This window comes from Cricetulus griseus, chromosome 2, assembly GCF_003668045.3.
Source record: "Cricetulus griseus strain 17A/GY chromosome 2, alternate assembly CriGri-PICRH-1.0, whole genome shotgun sequence".
NCBI lineage: Eukaryota > Metazoa > Chordata > Mammalia > Rodentia > Cricetidae > Cricetulus > Cricetulus griseus.
In genome coordinates, this window is record NC_048595.1 from 441,093,767 (window position 1) to 441,114,746 (window position 20,980).

Genomic DNA, 20,980 nt, shown 5'->3' on the forward strand with positions numbered 1-20,980 from the left:
TTCTAAATGGCTTCCAAGAATCAAACCCAGGCTGTCAGGGCTAGTTCCACAAACATTTTGCCTGCTGAGCCATCGCTGTAACCCCCTCTTTCATTTTGAAGGTTTCTTTTTTCGTTTTTTAAATTGCAGCGTGGAGGCAGGAACTCAGACCCTGCAGTGTGATACCAAGCACTGAACCCCCTGTGCCAAGCTCTCTACCCACCAGCTACTTCTCTAGTTCTAATCATATCTCTGTTCTGTTACCTAGGCTCAAGCCTGGCTCATACATGGGAATTTGGGAGGGAGCCTGGAGGGCACTCAGTTTCCATCCTTGTTAACTCACCTTGCCATGCCCTTTCCCCTCAGGCTGAGGTAGTTGAGTTAGTTCTTTTCCTTCACCACAGTCAGTGAAGGAGGAAGGAGGCCAGGAGTGTGGGTGAGCTCATCTCCCTGTTTCCGGATTTTGTGTGTTGTTCCCCCTCCCCGGCTATCCTTATTAAGCCTCACAAAAGCCAGGCAGCTGTGAATTAGCATTGAAAAGTCCCTGGCTTTAACCATGGGAGAGCTCAGGACCACTGAAAGTGAATGTGTCTCTGCCCTGTCTCTTGCCTGCCTTGTTTAAGGTCACCCCACCTCACAGCCTCCTGCTTCCTCTGACCCGCAGGTAAAAACTCTGGGATTTTTTTTGTCCCACTGATGTTCAGGGCCTTGGGACTGACAGTGTCCACCTCTCCCCTTCTCCAGGCCTCACCCAGGGCCACTGCAGCCTCCATGCTTCCCTGCAGAGTCTGCACTAGGCAGTTCCAGGCTTGCCGGGATTCACGGATGCACAGCTCTGGAGGTGCCTAGAACACGAAATCAGGTAGATTGCATCCGCCCCTGCTATTGGGCATGGATGCCTTCTGCTTTTCAACTGAGGAGGGCCTGGTACTTGCAAAGAGTGGCTTTGAGTGTCCAGCTTGGGTTACAGCACTTACAAGGGACAGATTGCAGTAAATGAAACTGGGGTGAGGGGAGCTGCACTGTGTCGTCAGAGAGATATGTACTTGTGTTTTCTTTGAGAAAGGAGAGGCAGCACCTTTCTGTGTATCCCTGGTTGGCCTGGTATTGGCTGCATAGCCCAGGCTGGCCTTGAATTCATGGCAGATCTCCGGAAAAACCCCGGCTGGCCTTGAATTTACAGCACTTCTCCTGGCTCAGCCTTTGGAGCGGCGTTGGCTTAAGCTCTCACATCTAGCTAAGAAATAAGTTTTGGATTATAGGGTGGCCTCTTGGTTGTGAAGGCTGAGGTAAGGATTGGCGGAAGGAGACTGCAAAGTAGCCCATTGCTACAACAGGAGTTTGTCGTTCTTTCATCCATTCCACCCACACACACCCCACCTGGCATATAGTAGTTGAATGTATTCTCTGTGTCAGTTCTAGGCAGGGACATAAGATGGGCTCTCACTGGGGCCTGAGAGCCTTCATGACCCTGGGGAGGAGGCTTATAAACTCACTTACTCTCCTTCTGCTCCACTGAGGGTTCCTTGGCAAATGGGGCACAGGAAAAAGAAATGAACAGAACTACTAATTTTCTGAATAGGAAAAGTGTGGTTTTGCAGATTACAAAGCTCTGAGCTCAGTTTTAAGTGAGTGAAAAGCCCAGAAGAAAGTCTTCTAGGACAGTGGCCTGGAAAGGGCCAGCGTGTGCTGCAGTTAAGGTTGGGGACTGCAGCCCTCCACCCTAACCACACGTCTCTGATCTTGAGCTGAGCAGGGTCTGGATGGCTAGTTAGAACATGGGTAGGAGACTTCCCGAGAATAAATGCCAGGTGCCATAGGCTTTATGAAAGCAGGGGCAGAGGTGGGGGACTGGCATGGAGATGCAGGGATAAATAGACTTTTATGGGCAGCAGAGGATTCTGGTGGAAGAGATTGGAAGTGACTCTCGGGTGACGACAGACTGGAGGGCTCGGGGACCACTGAGAAAACTGTGTCTTACACATCCACAGGTGCAGTCTTCCAGTGCTGCTCTGCTGTGTCCTCGAACCTCCGTTTAGATTCCTTTCAGTCTCCATTAGATTCGTGTAAAGAAAATTTGTCTGTGGTGGTGGTCCAGACAACAGTCCCTGGTGCCTAGAGAGTTCAAACAGACCACGCAAACACAAAAATCCTCACAGGAAAACGGACAAACCCTGTTCATCTCAGCTACCTGTAGTGATTGAAGAAGCCAAGATTAGAAGTCGTATGCCAAATGAAGACTTACCAAGCACAGGCCTGTGGTCTTAGCATGGGCGAGAGTGGCTTCATATCAGAGGCAGCCTTAGTGTGGGGCCTACCAATCCCTCCCAAGTTTGGGAATCGGGTCATGGAAAAGAGTCCTAGGGTCTGACCCAGGATAGTTTGCTGAAACTGAAAGTAATTAGAATTTTTGCTATGACTGTGGGTTGATTCCCATTAATTCCTGCCCTGGCCTGGTGTACAAATCACATTTGCCCCCCCCCCCCCCAGGGATAGACAGGTCCATCAAGGTAAAGTGCTACCCATGAGGACAGCTTCTCAGCCTCATGCCATCTGTGTCCTGAAATGTTTTCTAACGGTTGCTTAATGGGGACAGGAAGACCAAGGGTTAGTAACTACAGATGATAGTGAAGTTGGGGTCAACTTATTTACATTTATTTACAAGATACCCAGACTAGGCAAGAGTCTAGCCAATGAGCGCTCTGGATGGCACAGACATAGACGTATCTGTAGTGAGTTTATTGATAGGCTCTCAGCTTGATCAAAGGCTTCTTTGGGTGCAGCCCTGGCTCCTGTGGCCTGTGGTGGGACCCTAACTTCCATATTTATCAGTAAACACCCACACTGGCCATTTGGTCCCCTTATCCTGCCCAAAGCCCTCCTGTTTACTCTGAACACTCTTCGTTTTTGGTTAATCTGTCAGCCTGGATGAATAAGCCTAAGCAAGTTACCTAGTCACCTGGCAGTGGGGTGACAGCACTACTGTGTTAGGAGGGCAAGATTTCTGGGGGTGTGGTATCTGTAACCCCAAAACTTCATGGGAAGAGAGCTTATGGCTAGAGTTTAACACAAAGCGTAACAAAACTGTCAGTAATGGTGTTCTGAATGCCCAGCAAAGTGTAGCTGTGGGGGGGTGGGGGTGGGGGTGGGGGTGTCTTTGAATCTCTTCAGTCCTGAGTTAGCTGCCTGGCCATGGGTGCATTGCAAGCTCCTCAAAGCTGGTTTCCCTCCCACGAGAAGGAAGTAGCCCCAATTGCTGAGAGCACATAACCTTGCTTCTCTGACATGAAAGGATAGGGTGTATTCGCCGCCTGGCACTTGCTGTCTTCAACTGGGTCGTCCTCCAACCCATGGATGGGTTAAGTAGAGGGGAAGCTTTCAAGATAGATTTAAAAATGGTTGACGTGAGCAAACCACAGAGCAAGATGGAAAGATAGTTTTTCAAAGCTATTTATGTTTTTGCTCAGAGCATAAACACAATTGTTGAAAAGAAAGCCAGTCTACATCCAAGTTTTAAAATTACAAATAGCTTTTGTGAGAGCTGGGGATGTAGCTCAGTGGAGTACATGCACAGAGCCCTGGGTTGATCCCCAGCACCGCATAAAGCTGAGCGTTGTCCTGAGTGTCAGCGCTCAGGAACTGGAGGAAGGAGCCAGAAATTCAAGGTCGTTCTCCACTATCCTGTCTCAAAACAAGACAGACAACACAAAAGTAGCCTTTACCTTACCCAAGATAGAGTTCAGCCCTTGCGGTCTGTTGGATGCTCAATTCATAGGTCTAAACGGGTGAAGAAAGACAATGGGTGGGGGTTCTGTTTTACAGTTCTATATTTAATGCCATGTGGGTGTCCTTTCCCCAGCTCCTTTGCTGCATGAGAATCTGGGGCAAGAACCCCATATTCCCCGAGCAGTGTATTACTGCCATAGCTTTCCTAACAGCTGGGGTCTACAATACATTAGAGGGATGAAGGAGACGTTTTCATTTGAATGTTTACTATGCAGTCACTAATGAAAGAAGGCTCTGTGTTCTTTGTCATGCCTACCATAGATGACACGATGACAGGAAAGACCTTCCTAAGCACACCATGGTCCTCACACAGACACCAAAGTGAAGAGGAGGGTCAGTCAAGGTGAAGGTCGTCCTCGTAGATCCCTGTGTGGGTATAACTGCAGATGAGTGATCCCACGATGGTGATACATCTGAAATGACATGCACTAGATACTAGTAGTTATTAGTAGTCAGTGGTGCCCCCAGCCACACATGTTGACAGGCTGCTTATTGAGCCCTCAGGAATTTTAAGACTACTCTTTTTTCCTCCCACATAATTGCTTGATTATAATTTGTTCGGAAAGCCTTGGACCTCTGCTTTATTTTCACATAGGCAAAAATGGTTTCCAAATTAGAATAAAAATATCCCAAATAGTCTATTGGGATCTCTGAGTTGTTCCTCCTAGCTGGGTCTAGGCCAAAGTCAAACAATTACAAGGAGCAAACAGTATGGGTTCAGTCTGTCTTGTTTTTGTCACCGCTATTTGCATTCACGAACTTGGAAGGAAAATGACTTTCTGGATAGAATCCTATCATTTCAAACAAATGTCTCCCATGAAGAAAGAATATTAATTACCGCTGTATCTAGAGCAGCCCCCTCCCCTCTATGAGTTGTGCGTTCATCTACAAGTCCAAGGTCAGGGTAGATTTAAAAGCAGACGTGAGCTTTGAAATGGAATTCATCCTGGGACTGAGAACAGGAGCCACTGAGGTGTGCAGGTGCCGGAAGACAGGCAGGCCATGGCTTCTGCTTTTGTTCTTGAAAGAGCTTTATTCCAATGGGAGGTCAGTGCCTGGTATGCTCCATTTGTGCATCACCAGACTGGGCAGGTGAATGTGAAAACAGACAGACTCACAAGTGAGGTCCCGGCTGTGGTTAGAGGTGACTTCAAGATCAGTGGAGTTCAGCGACAACTTTGAAAGTCCAGCTCAGTGGCCAGCACTTACGTGCATGGGAGTCTTCCCCCTGTATGTGCTTGGTGTTGCCCTCTCCAGCCCTACTTTCCAAAGCGGAGATGGCTGGGTTATCAGACCCATGAGGTCTCATCTCATCAATTAAGGCCAGTTACCAGGCTTCTCTGGCAAGGTTGTGTGTGAGTCAGGCAGGGACAGGACCTTGGCTCAGTGTGCTGCTCTGCAGGGCGCATTGGAGCAGGGTCCCTTATCTGCTGAGGAAGGAGTCTTTAGTGCCAGGCACGCATTTCTAACACATTTCACAGAGCAGGATTCACTGGCATGCATGTGTTCAGTGGAGACTTCAAGACCTTTGGGTGGGTGTGTCTGTTTTCCCCCTTCTGTCTGTGTTTCTGCCCCTTCTGCCCCTCTTCCCCCCCCAATCGGAGGTACCTATGCTGCTGTTATGAATGCCCTGGGGTGATTGATGATGGATTTATAGAAATGGGAGGGGGCAGGCAGTGATTTAGAGCTTTATTTCTACCAACTAAATAACTATCTCTGCAACACAGCTCAACCAAGAAAAGCAAGGAAACACCATGTCCAGAGAAGGCAGATAATTGCACAGCCTTTCCCTTCCATCCTCCTAGAATTGTCTTTTCCTGCAGCCTGCAACCCCCATTCTGATGCCTCTAGGGCTGCGTCTGCTGCTGCTGGCTAATGAGGCCACATGTAGGGAGTGAATATTGCCACCATCTGTCTTGGTTCCTTGTGCCCTAGTGGGGCAGATACCTGGATCCAGGAAAATACAGCTGCTGTGCCAGGCAGGCCCAAGGTGCTTGTGTTTGAATTCCAGCCTCAGACTGGATTTGCATGAAGTCATTGCAGCCACTCCACAGCCTTCAAAGCAAGGGCGAAGCTTTGCACAAGGATTCTATAGTTGGCATTGCTAACACAATTGCAGCATTTGAGCAAGACATGCCTGGCTTGAAACGGCTCTCATGTTTTTTCATCAGGAGGTGGTGATGAGAGTCTAGATAAGCTGCTCTAACTCACCTGGGTGCAGTTGCTTTCCTAGCTTCCCACTTTGAGCTGTGAGGGACTCTGCTTCTTCCAAGCAGAGAGGGGGGGGGGGCTTCATCATGAGATACTAGAGGACTCCCTCCCCACCATCTCAAGGTGACCTCCAATTGCAAGTTACTGGGAGTAGATTCTAGCTGCACACTGGGTCCTGTGTATGCTGCTGTGGTCCTGAGTTTTTACTGAGAAGAGGCCCATAGTGTTCCTCAGACATTGGGAAGGTGTGGCTAACACCGTCAGCTTGCCAGCATCTCGAATGGGCACGATTGTGAGTGATTTTCTAGGTTGATTAATAGAGGTGGGAAGGCTCACCTAAAATGTGGAGAGTGTCATTCCCTATGCTGAGGTTCCAAACTGAATTGGAAAAGAACTGCAGATGTGGCGAGACCAGCTCTATCCCGCTCTTACTGACATAATGGTCCTGTAGCCTAAGCTTTGAGCTCCAATAAACCTTCCTTAGGGAACTTCTGTCAGTTATTTCATTAACAACAAGAGAAATAACTAAGACAGATGGTGACTGCTGTGGGCTGCATGTGTCTATCCCAGAGGTTACATGCTGCTGTCCTAGCTCCCATTCCTCAGAATGTGACTTGCATTTAGAGATAACTTTAACATGGTGGTTCACATGGGGCCCTTGTCTAGTAGGACTGATGGCTCTAAGGAAATCAGACTATGAAAGACACAGGGGAGGCCATGCAGCACATGGACAGTGGGGGGTCATGTGACATAGGTAGCCTGCAACGCCTACTAGCTAAGGGGGACCCTGATTCTGCCGACGTCTGGGTCTTGGACTGTAGCCTACAGAGCCATGAACATCTTCCACCTGCCATTGAAGCCTCAGCCTGTGCGACTTCCTCACGGCAGCCCTCAGGATGAGCCATTAAGATACTGAACAGTTCCATGGTGGTTCTTTTCCTACCTGCAGAGTGTGTGCCTCTTTTTCTGTTGTACAAGGGCTTCCACCAGCACAGTGATTCTCAACCTTCCTAACGCTGTGGCTTTTCTAATACAGTTCCTCATGTTGTGGTGACCCTAACCATAAAATGGTTTTTATTGCTATTTCATAACTAATTTTGACACTGTTATGAGTTGTAATAAATATCCGTGTTTTCTGATGCTCTTAGGTGACCCCTATGAAAGGGTCATTTGCCCTCCAAGAGGATCATGACCCACAGGTTGAGAAATGCTGCACTAGCAAAAGTAATGGAGTGTTTGCCCCTGGCTCCTGCAAGGGTCTGTATGTCTTTAGAGGAACAAGCAACTCCTCCCGTGCCCAGGCCTGGGTAGGGCTCTAATTATATCTGGAATGCCTCTGTGGGAAAGAATTTATGGCTTTATAAGTGAATGTTTCCGATTTAGGGAAGGGAAGTTGGCAATTGGGAGGCCTTCCAGGCTGGGGGGGGGGGCGGTGCGTCGCTGAGCATGGGAGGATGAATGCCAGAGCCCAGCCCAGTATAGCCTGGGTCCCCACGGTGGGTAGGTGGGGCAGTAGGGTGGGCAGGACAGCAGATACCCTGACAGTGTGTGGACTTCCCATGGGGCCTATGGGATGGGGGGGGTGCATGAGGGATTAAGGCAAAAGCCAGTGGAAAGCCAGCAAAGGGGGGTAGTCTCAGAGCCTGGTTGGTTGCACACTAGGAGCTCATCCTAACCTTAGGGCTTGGCCCTGGCCTCCTCCCCTCCTCAGCTCTGGCCCTGGGCCACCTGGCTTCCATGTTTTCTCCTTCAGTTACCATTTCTGTCTACTTCTGCAATTTCTTTCCCCATGCTGCTTCCCTCCCTTTCTCTCAGTTCCTCCGGATCCTCCCCTCCACCATTTCCTCCGGATCCTCCCCTCCACCATTTCTTCCTTCCTCTTCCTTCCTGCTTACACTGAGGCCAGCAGAATCACAGCCTTTGGGTGCATTCTGCATCAGCTTCAGCTGACCGCTCATCAGACATATTGGTAACAAAGTTGCAGCTGTAACAAGCATGGGTTAACTCTTTTCCTTCTGCATTAGTTCTGGTAAGCGTTCTAGAGATGCAGCCATGTTAACACTCAGTACACACTTTCAAATAAGGAATAAGAGTCTTAGAGTTTGGTGTGGGGGTAGGATGACCCAGCAAATAGTTGAAAAACTATTCCCATGGGTTATTGGGCCTGAGCCAGTTTCCGTCATCTCCTGTGGGATCCAGGCAGTTAGAATTGGTGGCTTTCCCTGTTCATAAACCAGGGATGATAGTAGCCACATCTGCCCTTGAATGCCCTTCTCAAATACTGGCCTGCCACCCAGGAGGGGCAAGCTGAGTCCTAATGCAGGGAGCTTAGCTGCAGAGAGACTGGGAGAGCTGGGAGCAGGGCTGCCAGCACTGTGATGGCAGTGCTTTTTACAAAGATGCAATGTTTTACTGAGAGCCACATGGCATATTCTTTGGGGCCTTGTAAGTCCCTGTTGTCTTTTCTTGTACCTTACTTCAATCAGATCAGCTGCAAGGGTTCCATGCACTGCTCACAGGGAGTAGCTACATGTTGCCTCCTCCTTAGGTCAGTCCTTGGCCAGGATGACCAGGAGTGTGGGCCAGCGGGGGCTGCCAGTGCTGTTGAGCCCTACGTTTTCCTGCTTGTGTTGCTGTATGATGACAGCCTGGGAATGCTGAAAAGTTATAGAAGCTTGCTTTCCTGGGCACAGTATGTTTGCCACACTGCTGCTTGGGGATGGCTGTGTTAGGCTCTTGTTCCCCCCAAGTTCTCCAGCGTCTTCCTGAGAAAAGTCCCCAGGGGGACATTGTGCTCCCTCTCTGCCACCCTCTCTAGCCTGAAATTTCCCACAATGGCTGTTGCTTCTCTGGAAATTCTTTGACAGCCAGGGGAGCCGCAGTTGAGGTCCCCATTCTTTCTCTGGGAGCCAGTGTGGGATCCCTGTATCCACCTGTCACCCACCCTCGAGAAAGGACAGCAGTGACTGTGAGGAAGTGTGTAGAGCTGAGGGTTTTAGGCTTCACCAGCTGCTCTCGGTGCAGGCCTGCTGCCAGGATCCTTTGAAGCAGCTCCAGGTTGTTCCAGGCCTTTTTCTCTGGTTCTTCTGAGCCCTGGGTCTGGATTTCTGTAGAACCTTTGAATGTCAGCTCTTGGTGGACCAGACAGCCACTTCCAGTCCTAGGAATGCCAAGGATGGGCCTGGTATGGGTCCTACCAACCGTGTGCCCAACTAGGATCTGAACATCAAGGGCTCCCAGGAGCCTCTGCACCCCATCCTTATGCTGAGCACCCCATTCCATGAAATGAAGCAAGGCCTGGACTTTCCATTGGCTGTGAATTTGGAGAAACCCTTTCCCCTAGGACACGCAGTTAGGCATGTTTTCATGGTTTCCACTGAGGGAGGAACAGGCTATCGAAGAGGGCGGCCACCCAGGGTCAGCTGTGCCTGAGGATTTTTGTGGTTAGGGAAGAAGTGACTCATCATGTTTCCGTCCCTGTGTCTAACCCTAACTGCTGGAGACTGTATGGGTAAACTTCTGTGTAGTGATGAAGTGCATTATGGGAGAAGGGTCCAAAACAGGGATATTGTGGCGGTGCAGTGCAAGCCAGATAATCTGGGTTGTGACGTGATTGGGGCAGGACTGCTGCTCTGTGGAAGTGATTCTGAACCACCTGCTAGCAGGATTTGTCTAGCAAGAAACTGGTAGGGAAGGGTGAAGCTGCTGTCCACTGAGGTAGGAGGTTGTTAAGTTCCCAGGGCAGAGACAGAGGAGAGTGTCTATTTTTCAGGGAGAGCATTACCAAGGCCAGCAGAAAAAACAAAAACAAACAAACAAAAACCCAACCCTATATCAGACCCTGGTATTGGGTTGGACTTAGGTCCATTTTGCTGGTCAGTGGGGTGACTGCATATGACAGGGTTAAGAATGAAAAAGAAGGAAAAGGTATGCCAGTGAGCAAGTGGCCAGACCCTGGATCAACACTCCGTACAGCAGAGCATATTTATCCATTTGACTGTCATAGCTCTACCATGTTTTCACAGTCTCAGGGCCTCTTTGCTTGGTCACAGGGGTCTGTGCCATTCAAGTCATGGAACCTGGCCCCAGCCACTGTGTTCTGCAGGTTGGTGCCACTTGAAGAGTGTGCATTTTACTCTGTAGGCAGACTTAGTTACTAAGCAGAATTGTACCATGAAGCCTGATAGCAATGGATGAGGGAATGGGGAATCCCCTGGAGAGGAAGGCGTTAGTTCCTACTAGAGCCCAGGAGATGTGTGCTGGCTGGAAGGCCTGCAGATGGACATAACTGAGACTGATGAGAAGAGGTGGCTACAATGAACAACACAGGGTCCTCTGCCAACTCAAATGTGTGACCTGAGGTCATCCTAAGAGGGGACAGGCAGCTTGCAATCACCAGAGTGGGGATGGGCTGGCTAGCGCTGCCATGGGGGCCCTGTCCCTGTTGGTGACACAGTTTCCTGTTGCACATGACCTGTCCCTCTCAGGGATGAAGATGGGGATGGGACATGGTCCCAGGTGATACCAATGTGCTGGTCCAAAGGCCATGTCTGAATTGGGGTTTGAAAGAATCTCTCTCCTTTGGGCTGTGACCAGGTGTGGTATCTGGGGGCAGTAACTGGGGGCAGGTAGGATAGTGTCTGCTGTGGACCCCTGTTCATTGCTAGACAGTGAGGAGAAAGCCAGACTACAGGGTAGTGTCAGGTCTAGGCATGCCACCTGTGTGGCTTCGGGGAGGAGGCCTGGGGCGAAGGGAAGGTGAGGTGGCAGGTGTGGTCTGAGACCCTGGGTGACGTTGTGGTAGGCTGGTCTTGAGGTGAAAGGGTCATCTCCTGCTTTGTATGTTCCTTTTTGGAAAACATGCCACCATGCCGAGGGATTTCTCCTTCAGAGGGCACTGCCCAACAGTGCCCAGGGCCAGGGACACTGTTCCTAGATCCTGGAAGTTTTATTTTTGTGCTCGGTCAGCTAGTCCCCCATCTTCACAGTCACTCCTAGAGACACTGTGCAGAGTTGGTAGGGGGACTTTACAAGTCATGGGATGCCCTGAGCTGATGCCCGTTGCTTTTCAGCTCACCATTCTCCTTCAGTTTGTCTTTCTTTGTGGAAGATTTTGGAGCTGGTGGCAAGTTAGGAAGGAGTCACAGGTAGCTAGCTTAGCATCAGAGCATGGTGACTGAGCTTCGGCTCAGTGGTTGTGGTGTGGAGCTGGACTTCTGACAGAGCCCTGTGTCTTCATCCCCTCTACCCCGACTCCATGCCCTGCTATGTAGGGCCCCTGGGAGCAAGTGTGAAACCAGTATATAAGAAGCCATGGATGTCTTCTCTGTTATTGCCAGCCATGGGGACCTGTCCTTCTCTTTCAAGGAGCTTGAATACAAATTGTAACCTCCAGGGGGAGTGGTTGCTGTCTACTGCCTGAGTTTGTTTATCCTTGGAGCCTGAGGCCCACCAAATGATCCACTGGTTGACAGGGCAGGGGAGGGATGATGGGATGTCTGCTTTCAGGAGAGGGAGGGAAGGAGGGAAGCGGGTGTTGAGATTTAAATATGAAGCTTAGATGTTCTTTGACATTTAGCTGGGGAGAATGGATCCTCTCTCAAAGTCTCTGGTCATAGAAATCCAGGGAGAACCCAGTGTGTTAGTGGTAACTACTAACTGCAGAAGTGGTAACTGTGAAATATGCTCCTCTGGAAGCCTGGTTCTGGGTGCACCTGCACAGACCCTGGGCATCATTTGGGACTTTGATCTTCATCTCATGTAAATACCTGTCAAACCTCCCAATGAAGGAAGGCGGGGTGGCTTGTAAGGATTCTTTCTTAACTTCCTAGTAGTGCTGGCTGAGTAGTGTCTTCCTGTCTGCCCAGCTGCTACTGTCTTCATCAGAGCCCTAGTGCTTGCATGAGCCCCTCAACATCAGGCCTCTGTAACTGTTGGTGGCCCCTCATAGAAGAGTCCTTCTCATAGAGGAGAGCCACTAGATTCTCCCCGCATCTCAGTTAGTCTGTCCTGTGCTCTACAGCCACATGTATGGAATTCTTTTGCAATTGCACGTGGTCTTGGGGCTTGGCAGGTGCTAGAGTCTGTAGACTGTGGAAGGCTACCCGAAAGGGGACCCTACTCTGCATATGTGGTCAGGTTATTGTCCATGCTGGGGTGAGATGTTGAGGTGGTGCCAGCTGTGTTGGGGTTACCTGCATTTCTATGAGTAAGCCCTCACCCATGCTCTGAAAACCTGACCAGCTCATCAGTGGAACAGTACTTTGCCTTCAGTGCTGAAGTGCAGCCCTCTAGGGAAATAGCTCCAAAACACCAGGAATGCTTCACAGCCATCAAGGGGTATGCCCCCTGTGTTGATGCCTCCCAATTCCTTCTCCTTGGCTGCATGTGTAAGGAGCTGGTATGTGGAAGACTGAAGGGAAGTTGTGTGGTGGGAATCCTTTGCTATGCTCTGATTGTGGCCAGGCATAGCCCCTGGGTAGTCACTCTGAGCGGGAGCTGTGCTGTGTTGCTTGAATTCATTTCTGTGAAGTGATGGCTCATAGATCTGACTTCATGTCTCAAGTCTTCACTGACAAGGAGAACTTTTCCATGTGTGGTAGTGAGGCTACTCACAGTGATGGCTCTGTAGAGGGTGATAGAAAACTACAGCATCTCACTGGCCCATGTAGGTGGAGATGCAGTGTCAGCCAGGTTTGGGATTGTCCTTGGGTACATTGTTCCAGACTGTATGGAGAAGCTGTGGCTGGGCCTGGGCTCCTCCATGACCCTCCCCCAGGAAGCTTGGTTATCTTCTGTTCCTTAGTGGTTTCCAGTGTCATAGGATGACCTCTCTGAGGGTGACAATGGAGGATCCCAAGGCTTTGGAGAAGCTGGTCAGTGCTGGCCTTTCCTGACCCTACACACCTAAATTGGGCTATTTTGTAGACGAGTATATATTGTTGCCTAGGTGTAGACTTCTACAAATCTCTCCCGCCTCCCCCCAGTATTTTATTCATGGCCATGATACTTGTTCATTCAGATACTTGTCCTCACAGGATGGTGGGTGGTTTGGTGGCCTGCCTCTCGCTGTTGCTGATCTGTTTGGGGGCTGGTTCCTGGAAGGAATGCAGTTTCTCTTATGGAAAGCTGACCTAGAGCTTCTCCCTACTGTTAACCTATGCAGAGATGGGAAGGTGTGGCTGGGAAGTGCTGTTTGGTTTCTACTCAGTGTTGCACCTTTGGGGCAGGTGTTCTCCATCCATGGCAGTCTTGCCCTCAGGGCACATTTGACAGTACTTAGAGCATTTATTATTTATTTATTTATTTATTTATTTATTTATTTATTTATTTATTTATCTGGTGTAGCAGGGAAGGGTATTAAGTGCGTAGAGGTCTGGCTTGCTGCTCAAAACCTGAAATAATGCTCTGTGCTCTGTAGCAAAGGCGTGGCCATATCAGTGTCACAGCATTTTGGGTGCCTGGCTGGGAGCCTCTGTCCTCTCAGTGTCACCCTGGCCCAAGCCACGGCCACCACCCACTTCCTGCAGCCCTTCCTACTTGCTTCAGCCTCAGCAAACAGCTTCCTAGCTCTCTGTGACCTTCTGTCTGCTTTGGCAAGCACTGGGCCCAGCCTGTGTGCTGACTTAGGCCTCCTCCACGCATGCACGCATGTGCCACCAGTAGCAGCAGGTGAACACAGGTTGGTCTTTGCTTGAAGTTTGTCAGCACCCTGCAGGGCTGGCAGATCTATCTCCCTTGCTTGGTAGCTGAGCCCTCTGCAGATAAAGGGCCCATGCCCTGCCCATGGCATCATGCAGGTGTGGTTGTCACCTCCTGTGGTGCTTTCCTGATATCTAGGAATCCCTGGAAAGGCCTTGGCTGGCAGGATACTGAGCTGGACTTTATACTATTGGGGACGCAGAAGGGTCCCTTGTCCTCCACTGCCCTTCCCCTCATACTGGGGAATTGGTACCCACTTATCCTTACCATGCTGCCTTCCGGCAGGAAGTAGAGGCCAAAACCCAGCTTCCTGGAGTCAAGCCAAAGCTGCCCTGACCGGATTTCCTTCCTTGTTAATGTCTAAAACATGGTGGCTTTGTCACTGAGGTGACAGCCAGGAACCTCCAGTCACCATTGAAAAGGTCACAGAGGTACACTGCCTGAAGGTATTCTGGCCATCCTCAGCCATGTCTCTGGCCTGCTGACAGCCTTTGCTTTTGTGGCTGCTCCATGAGGAACAGCACAGGAAGGGCGATGGTGCTAAGAAGACCCATGCTCCTTCCCACTGCATAGTCAGCATGTCCCTGCTCTGAAGAAGAGCACTTTCTCTTCCTGCCTAGCTCACTCGATCAGATACGCTTCCTTTATCTTTCCGCCTTTTTCTCTGGGGGAAATGGTTATGGGTACTGAACCCAGAGCCTCGTACCTGCTAGACTACTGAGCTACAACTCCCATATCTGTATTTTTGGTTCCAGACAGGGTCTTGCTGAGTTGCCCAGAGAATTTGAACACCCTCTATGGCTCATGCAGGCCTAAAATTTGCAGCCCCTCCTGTCGTAGCCTGCCAGGTAGCTGGGAAAATAGGTCTGAATGATTCTATTTGTAACCATGAACTTATAAAATTTGCAAAACTTGGGACCCCACAGACTGGGGACAGTGCCCAGGCCATCCAAAGCATCATGGTAAATCTCAAATCAGGAATCCTTTGGAAGCCTTCATGATGGGATCAAGGCTCATGCTGAGATCCGAAAGCCGCATGTGTCTTTCTCTTTGCAGCATTGCACTGTCCGGAGGCCCAGCAAGTAGTTCTTTGTGGCTCTGGGTGTCTGTGCCTAGGCCAGGGTTCCTTGGTAGTTTCTGTCAGAAGACATGAATCTAAAAGACAGTGAGCCTGATTACCAGCTATCAAGTTGTGGTTTTTTGGAAAGTCGGCCTGTGAAGCAGATGGCTGCTCCGATGACTTGCAGAGAGGCTCCTTTAAATAAGGCTTCTAGGCTCTCCTAACCAACACTTGCAAAATTTAATGCTCACGAAGGAAGTTTAATTGATGGCCTGATAGAAATGGCACTGGGTACAGGTCATGGAGGGTGGCCAAAGGCTCCTATAAGGGTTAGCGTTGGAAGGGCTGTTTGAGTCCTCTAGGGCTTTCTTATTTAGGCAGCTGAGTTCCTCCCTGCAGTGCTTAGGCCCTGCCCATGTGCTTTTGAAGGATGGAGCAAAGAGATCAAGGACATATTCTCTCTCTCCCTCCTCCCTCCTCCCCTCCCCTCCCTCCTCCTCCTCCCTCCTCCCTCCCTCCCTCCTCCTCCTCCCTCCTCCCTTCTCTCCATCCCTCCCTCCCTCTCTCCATCCCCCCTCCTCCCCTCTCTCCATCCCCCTTTCTCCCCCTCTCCCCCCTTTCTCCCTCTCTCTCTCCCCCTTTCTCCCCCCTCTCCCTCCCCCTTCCCCACCACACTCTGTGTGTGTGTGTGTGTGTGTGTGTGTGTGTGTGTGTGTGTGTGTGTGTGTGTGTGTGTGTGTGTAAGATCCAAGACATGGTCTGGTAGGATCCATTTAAGAACACCCAACAAAAACACCCCAGGGACACTCAGCATGCATGGGAAGCATTTTCTTTTAGCAGAGGCAGGTCTGGCTTTGTGCAGGGGATTTAGGTTTTGGAGTGACAGGCTCAGGATCTAGTGTCTTCTGAGACTGGGAGAGCCCAAGTCTCCAGGGCTGTGGGGAGAGGACATGCACTGTGACCAGGATATCCAGGTCTTCAGGGGGAGTGTTTAGGATTGGTGTGTGGAGCCTGTGCTTCCTCCTGGGGAGAGAGTGCTGAGAGAGAGCAGCAGCTTGGCTGGCTGGGTGCTCTGAGGCTTCCTGGGAGACTGTGTGTCATCTGAGGTGGATGGAATGGATTCTTCTACTCTGCAGCCTGCATCCTAGTATGGCAAAGCACAAAACCTGGGATGGATTGATGGATTCCATACCAAGAAGGAATAATGGCCTGGCATCAAAGGTCTCCTATTTAAGCCCTAAAGGAATACAAACACCCCACCCCCCTTCCCCCAAGTAGTTAGAGCAACCTCTCAGTATTGCTCTAAGTATGCCTCAGGTAATAAGGAAAGTGTATTTCGCTGTCTTCACTGTGCGGTAGGTATTACTGGTTTAACATAGGCATTTGAAGGAAGCCCCATCCTTGCACACCGAGAGTTAGCCCATCCAGGGAGCCTAGCAAGGCTCTCTCCTTCCACGGTATGCAGCTCCTGTTTCTCAGCTTGCAGACCTGGTGACCTGAGTATTTGTACAGACTCAGCTGTAAGGTTAGACTGTTGCCAGGTCCTGGTGGTACTAATTTATTAGCTGGACAGTGTGCTGGTTACTATTGTCATCTCTGACACTGAGTCCTAAAATTACAAACATAACTTTTATAAGTTTGTGGATTCTTTGAGGCAAGAGACCCCACCTTGATTTTTGTATGTAATACACACACACACACACACACACACACACACACACACACACACACACAGTTTGATGAACCAATAGGAAAACAAAGAAAATATGCTAATACTTCCTGGTAATATCAAGGTTTTGCTTAATTTTTTGATGGAGGCTAGGCCAGTAATGTTCACATTTTGTTTGTACTTCATTGCTCCTAAAGCTGCTGACACAAAGGACATTAGTGCAGGTATGGGCACCGAGTGTCTGACTCAAAGTTCCACTCACCCAGGAGCTGTGTAGTCTTGGGGCATGTCCCCACCCTCTCTGAGCCTCTGCATCCTCCTAATGGGATGGGGATGAATCTAGACATTTTAGTATGCATGCTGTGTCTGAAGAACCAATGCAGGAACCAAGGGTTTCAAACAGAAGTTATACCTGGCCTGTAGCTGATGTGATTGAGGTAGAAGCCACTGGTGGTTAGCTATGTTTTCAAACATTTTTTTTTTTTTTTTTTGGTGGAGGTTGGAGAGGTGGCTCAGTGGGAGAAGTGGTTGCCACACAAATACCAGGACAGGACTTTGGACCCCTGTACCCACTTAAATGTCAGGTGGATGTAGCAGCCTACCTTTAATCCCAGCCCTTGGGAAACAGAGATTGGGGGATCCCTGGAACAAGCTGGCTGGCTAGACTAACCAAATCAAGTTCTGGGTTCAAGTGAGAGACCTTGCCTTAATGTATAAAATGAAGAGTCGATTGAGGAAAGATAATGACATCAACCCCTGGCCTTCATATAGATACACAGACACGCACGCACGCACGCACGCACCACATGCTGGCAACAAGTAAATGAATCACATAGAAACTTTTCTAATATTTTTTTTTCTTTAAAATCTTGGTTTCTTACACTGCAGTCTCTTTCAGGAGGCCTGACCCATCCATTTTTATACCACTTTCACTGACATGAACAGATACCCCCGAAATTTTGTGGTGAGATTACAGAGTGACTAGCTGGAGAGACCTTAGAAATGCCTGACCTTCACAGCTGCCTGCACCTTGTCTAGATGTACCCTCCAGGAAACTGTGGCCTTTTCAGGCCAAGAGAAGACCCTCCATCTGCATCTGGAGAAGGGGAGGAGGAAGGAGGGTGGGTATATTGCATTTTCCTCCTGGATCCTGTAAACAAGATGACTAACAGTGCATCTGTGTTCAAGATGGTCTGAAGAACTGGCTTGATGGTTGTATATAAATCCTGTATTACATGGGGGTGTAGTCACAGATGAGCATTTGTGGGAGGTGAGGGCCAGGGCCAGTAAGAAGGGGGCATGAAGGATGAAGGGAAATGCAACTTTAGATACTCATGGTGTGCATGCCTGGCTCATAGTGTTTTAACTATGTTCCAGGGCCAGTTCCAGTTGCCCCCCAAAGTGCTAATGTAAGCTAGAGAACTGTTATTTCCATTTTAAAATTGGAGAACCCAGATGGTTAGGAAGGAGAGGAGCCTGGCAAGTTGCCTGCTGCTCAGGTAGCAGATTTATATTTTGGAAAATACCCTATAAATTATCTTAGAGAAATGCTGCCCCAGTGCCTCAGGGAGCAACTACTTTTTGTTGTCTTCTTTTAAAATTATTTTTTATTTATGTGTATCTGATTGAATTTAGGTGTATCAAGTACACCAGGCCCCCTTGGAGGTCACAAGAGGGCATCAGCTCCTCTGGATCTGGAGTTACAGATGGTTGTGACTCCCTGTGTGGCTTGTGGGACACTAATACCATCTTCTAGGAGCAGTCAGTGCTCTTAACTGCTGAGCCATCCAGCTCCTTTTGCTTTCTAGGAATTAACCATTAGAGGTTACAGGTTCCAAAGAAATAGTTGTTATTGTTGAGATCCTTGTTGTTGGGTGGATTGGAATTACTAGCCTCAGAGTTACGATCCTTCTGCCTCAGCCTCGGGAGTGCTTTTTCAGCAAGTCATTTGAGTTTCATCTTATAAGCTACACGGATAGCAGAGGCCTCAGATGACCCTGTAGCAGGTCCTGGAGAATGGTATAGGTTTACTGCGCCCGGTTGATCCGCTCCGCGCGGCGATAATCCAGCCCAGCTCTTGGGCCTTCCCTACGCCGCGCTCGCCGCCGCCTCCGCGCTCCCGGGACTCGCAGGCCCCGCTGGGCGCGCGGCCCGCAGTCTCCGCACGTCGGCCTCCGCCCGCCCCGCCCCGCCCCGGCGCGCATTTCCATTTTAAACCGCTGCCCGCCCGACCGCCCGCCCCTCGACCGACCGCGCTCGGCGCAGCTACCCGCGGGGATCGAGGCGAGGCTGCGGGACCGCCGAGCTGTGCAGGAAAAGGCCGTGGGATGCGCTTGGGCCCCGCGCCCTAGACAATGAAGCCGCGGGCGCCGCCGCCCGCAGCGGGTCCTGCGCGCCCAGGCCGCACCTGCCGGCGAGGCGGGTTCCGCGCCTGAGCGCCCCCCTGGTCCCCCATGGCTCGGTTCTCCAGGCGCGGACCCCGGCACTCGGGCCGCGTGGCGCGCGGGCAGGCGGACTCCAGGGGCGCTGTTCCCGCAGCCTAAGCGCGGGCCTCGCTGCGCGCGGGGGGCGTGGGCGCCGCTCCCTGCCGGCCCGGGTTGTGCACCTGGCCGGCTCTGCGCCTGCGGCGCGCATCCCGACGGCCGGCGGCGCTGGATGCAGTCGAGCCTCGGAGGGCGGCGCGGCGGCCGCGGCCCCTGGGGACATGTACCTGCTGGACGGCAGCGGCGAGCCCGCGTCGCCGCCCGCGGACGCGATGCCGCGCGGGACGCCCCCCAGGAAGACTGTCTACCGCATCTCGGTGACCATGGTCAGGAAGGAGCAGCTGGTCGCTCCAGCTCCGCTCCCCACTCGGCGGCTCCGGCCCGCGCGCTCCCCGGACGCGCCCGGGCGGCTGGAAGAGGAGGCCGAGGAGGCGGCGGCTGAGGATCCTGAGGCCGGGCCGCGCGCCTGGGACTTCCGCGCCTTCCGCACACGCAGCACCGGGCAGCTGGAGCTCGGGCGGCTGCGGCCGTGCACACGCGACACAGAGCCCACGGACCTGATGGGCAGCCCCTCGGCCGAGGGGCCCAGCAGCCCTGATGGGGAGGAGGCTCGGGCCGCGCCCCTGCGGCGGAGTCTCAGCTTCAGGCACTGGAGCGAGCCCGAGGCGCCGCGGAGCCCTGCGCTGAGCGGCGGGAGGCGCCACAGCAGCTCCGGGAGCCTGGCATGGGCGCCCGACGACGAGGTCGAGGCAGAGGTCGACCCGGAGCTGGTGACCGGAGCGCAGCCCGTGGCGGAGAAGCGCAACACCTTGGATGTAGGCGAGGTGCTCAGCAAGAATGATGCGCTTTCGGACCTGGAGCGCTGGGAGCGCAGCAAGAGCAAGAACCGCACGCTGGACAACAGCGACCTGCAGCGGCTAGAGCGCGCGCGGGCCGCGGCAGCCGGCCCCGGGGCAGCCTCGGAGCACCGGCTGCTGCGCTTCTTCAGCGGAATTTTCGCGCGCAGGGACGGTGGGCCCTCACCCCGCAGCGGCGCCCTGCGCTCCCGCGGTTACTTCAGTCTGCGGCGAGCTCCGGCAGACACGCACTCGTCTAGCGCCGAGAGCATCGAGGGGTCTCCGCGCAGAGGTGGGCAGCCCGGGGGATGGTGGAGATGCCCTTGGACAGGCCTGAGAGCAGTGGGGGGCTGGGCCTGCGCTCCAGCAGCCTAGGGCCCCTAGAGAACACCTGCCTTCCCTGGTGTCTGGCCTGCCAGTGGTCGTGAGGATGTGAACTTTCCTGCCACTCACTGCAGCAGCCTGGGTGGTCCTGAATAGCTGTCACCCCAGGCTTTATGTGCTTTAGCAGTTCTGGGCCTGTCACCTGGTCTTAGTGAGCTTGACTAGGGTAAGATTACCTGGCCATTTGCTGCCCCACTTGCTGGCTCAGCCCTCTCCATCTGTAGGATGGGGTCTAGAGTGCGCCTTTGCCCAGATGGGGGTCCGGTGGCGGGTGGGGTGGCATAGCAGCCTTGGTCCTGGACTGTGCTATGCAGGTGCAGCTCCTGGCCAGCTATGAGGAGCTCACATTCATTTTGAGTTGATCTTGCCTCCTTCAGCGCAACACGCTGCTGTTGGTTTCACCGTCTGAGTGCAGTGATGGCTGATCTGGGTGGTCCCACCTATGGAGCTTTGGGTAGAGTCAGCTCATAGCCCTCGAGAGCTGGTGATAGACATCCAGGCCCCTCTCCCTCCACATGTCACCAGGGAAAGCAAGCCGGATAAAGGATGTTAGGGAATGAGGGGCCAGTCCTGAAGCCCATCCTGAAAGTTCAGGGGTGTCTTGTTTCTCCCATGCCTACTAGGGCCTTGTGGAGAAGTTTCTGGAGGTAGATACTGAAAGTGGTGGTGAATTAGCCATATGATAGATAGCATTTGGGGTCAGAAGTCTCTTGAAACCACGAAGCATGGATCTGGTTTCTGTATATCACCTGGATGAGTAATTGTTATATTACTACTATGTGTGTGTGTGTGTGTGGGGGGGCATTTCAGTAGGGCGACTCCTTAATCATGCTTCTGATTACAAAAAGGTGGGCTGATGACCACAAAGGTA

General features: G+C 51.7%; 1 protein-coding gene across 9 annotated transcripts in view; it reads left to right on the plus strand.

Annotated features, from left to right (window-relative positions):
- Window positions 1-20,980, plus strand: part of Agap1 (ArfGAP with GTPase domain, ankyrin repeat and PH domain 1) — a 459,921-nt gene that overhangs the window by 109,295 nt on the left and 329,646 nt on the right. For 4 of the 9 annotated variants that reach the window (XM_035441114.1, XM_035441113.1, XM_035441115.1 and 1 more), the window contains exon 1: window positions 19,096-20,017. The exons of 3 other annotated variants lie outside the window; for them this stretch is intronic. In XM_035441114.1, coding sequence (XP_035297005.1) covers window positions 19,111-20,017 — 907 coding nt within the window. In that variant the 5' untranslated portion in view covers window positions 19,096-19,110. Of the gene's footprint in view, window positions 1-18,636; window positions 20,018-20,980 lie in introns of those variants that run through there. 2 more of the 9 variants (XM_035441112.1, XM_035441116.1) reach the window with 2 other exon arrangements.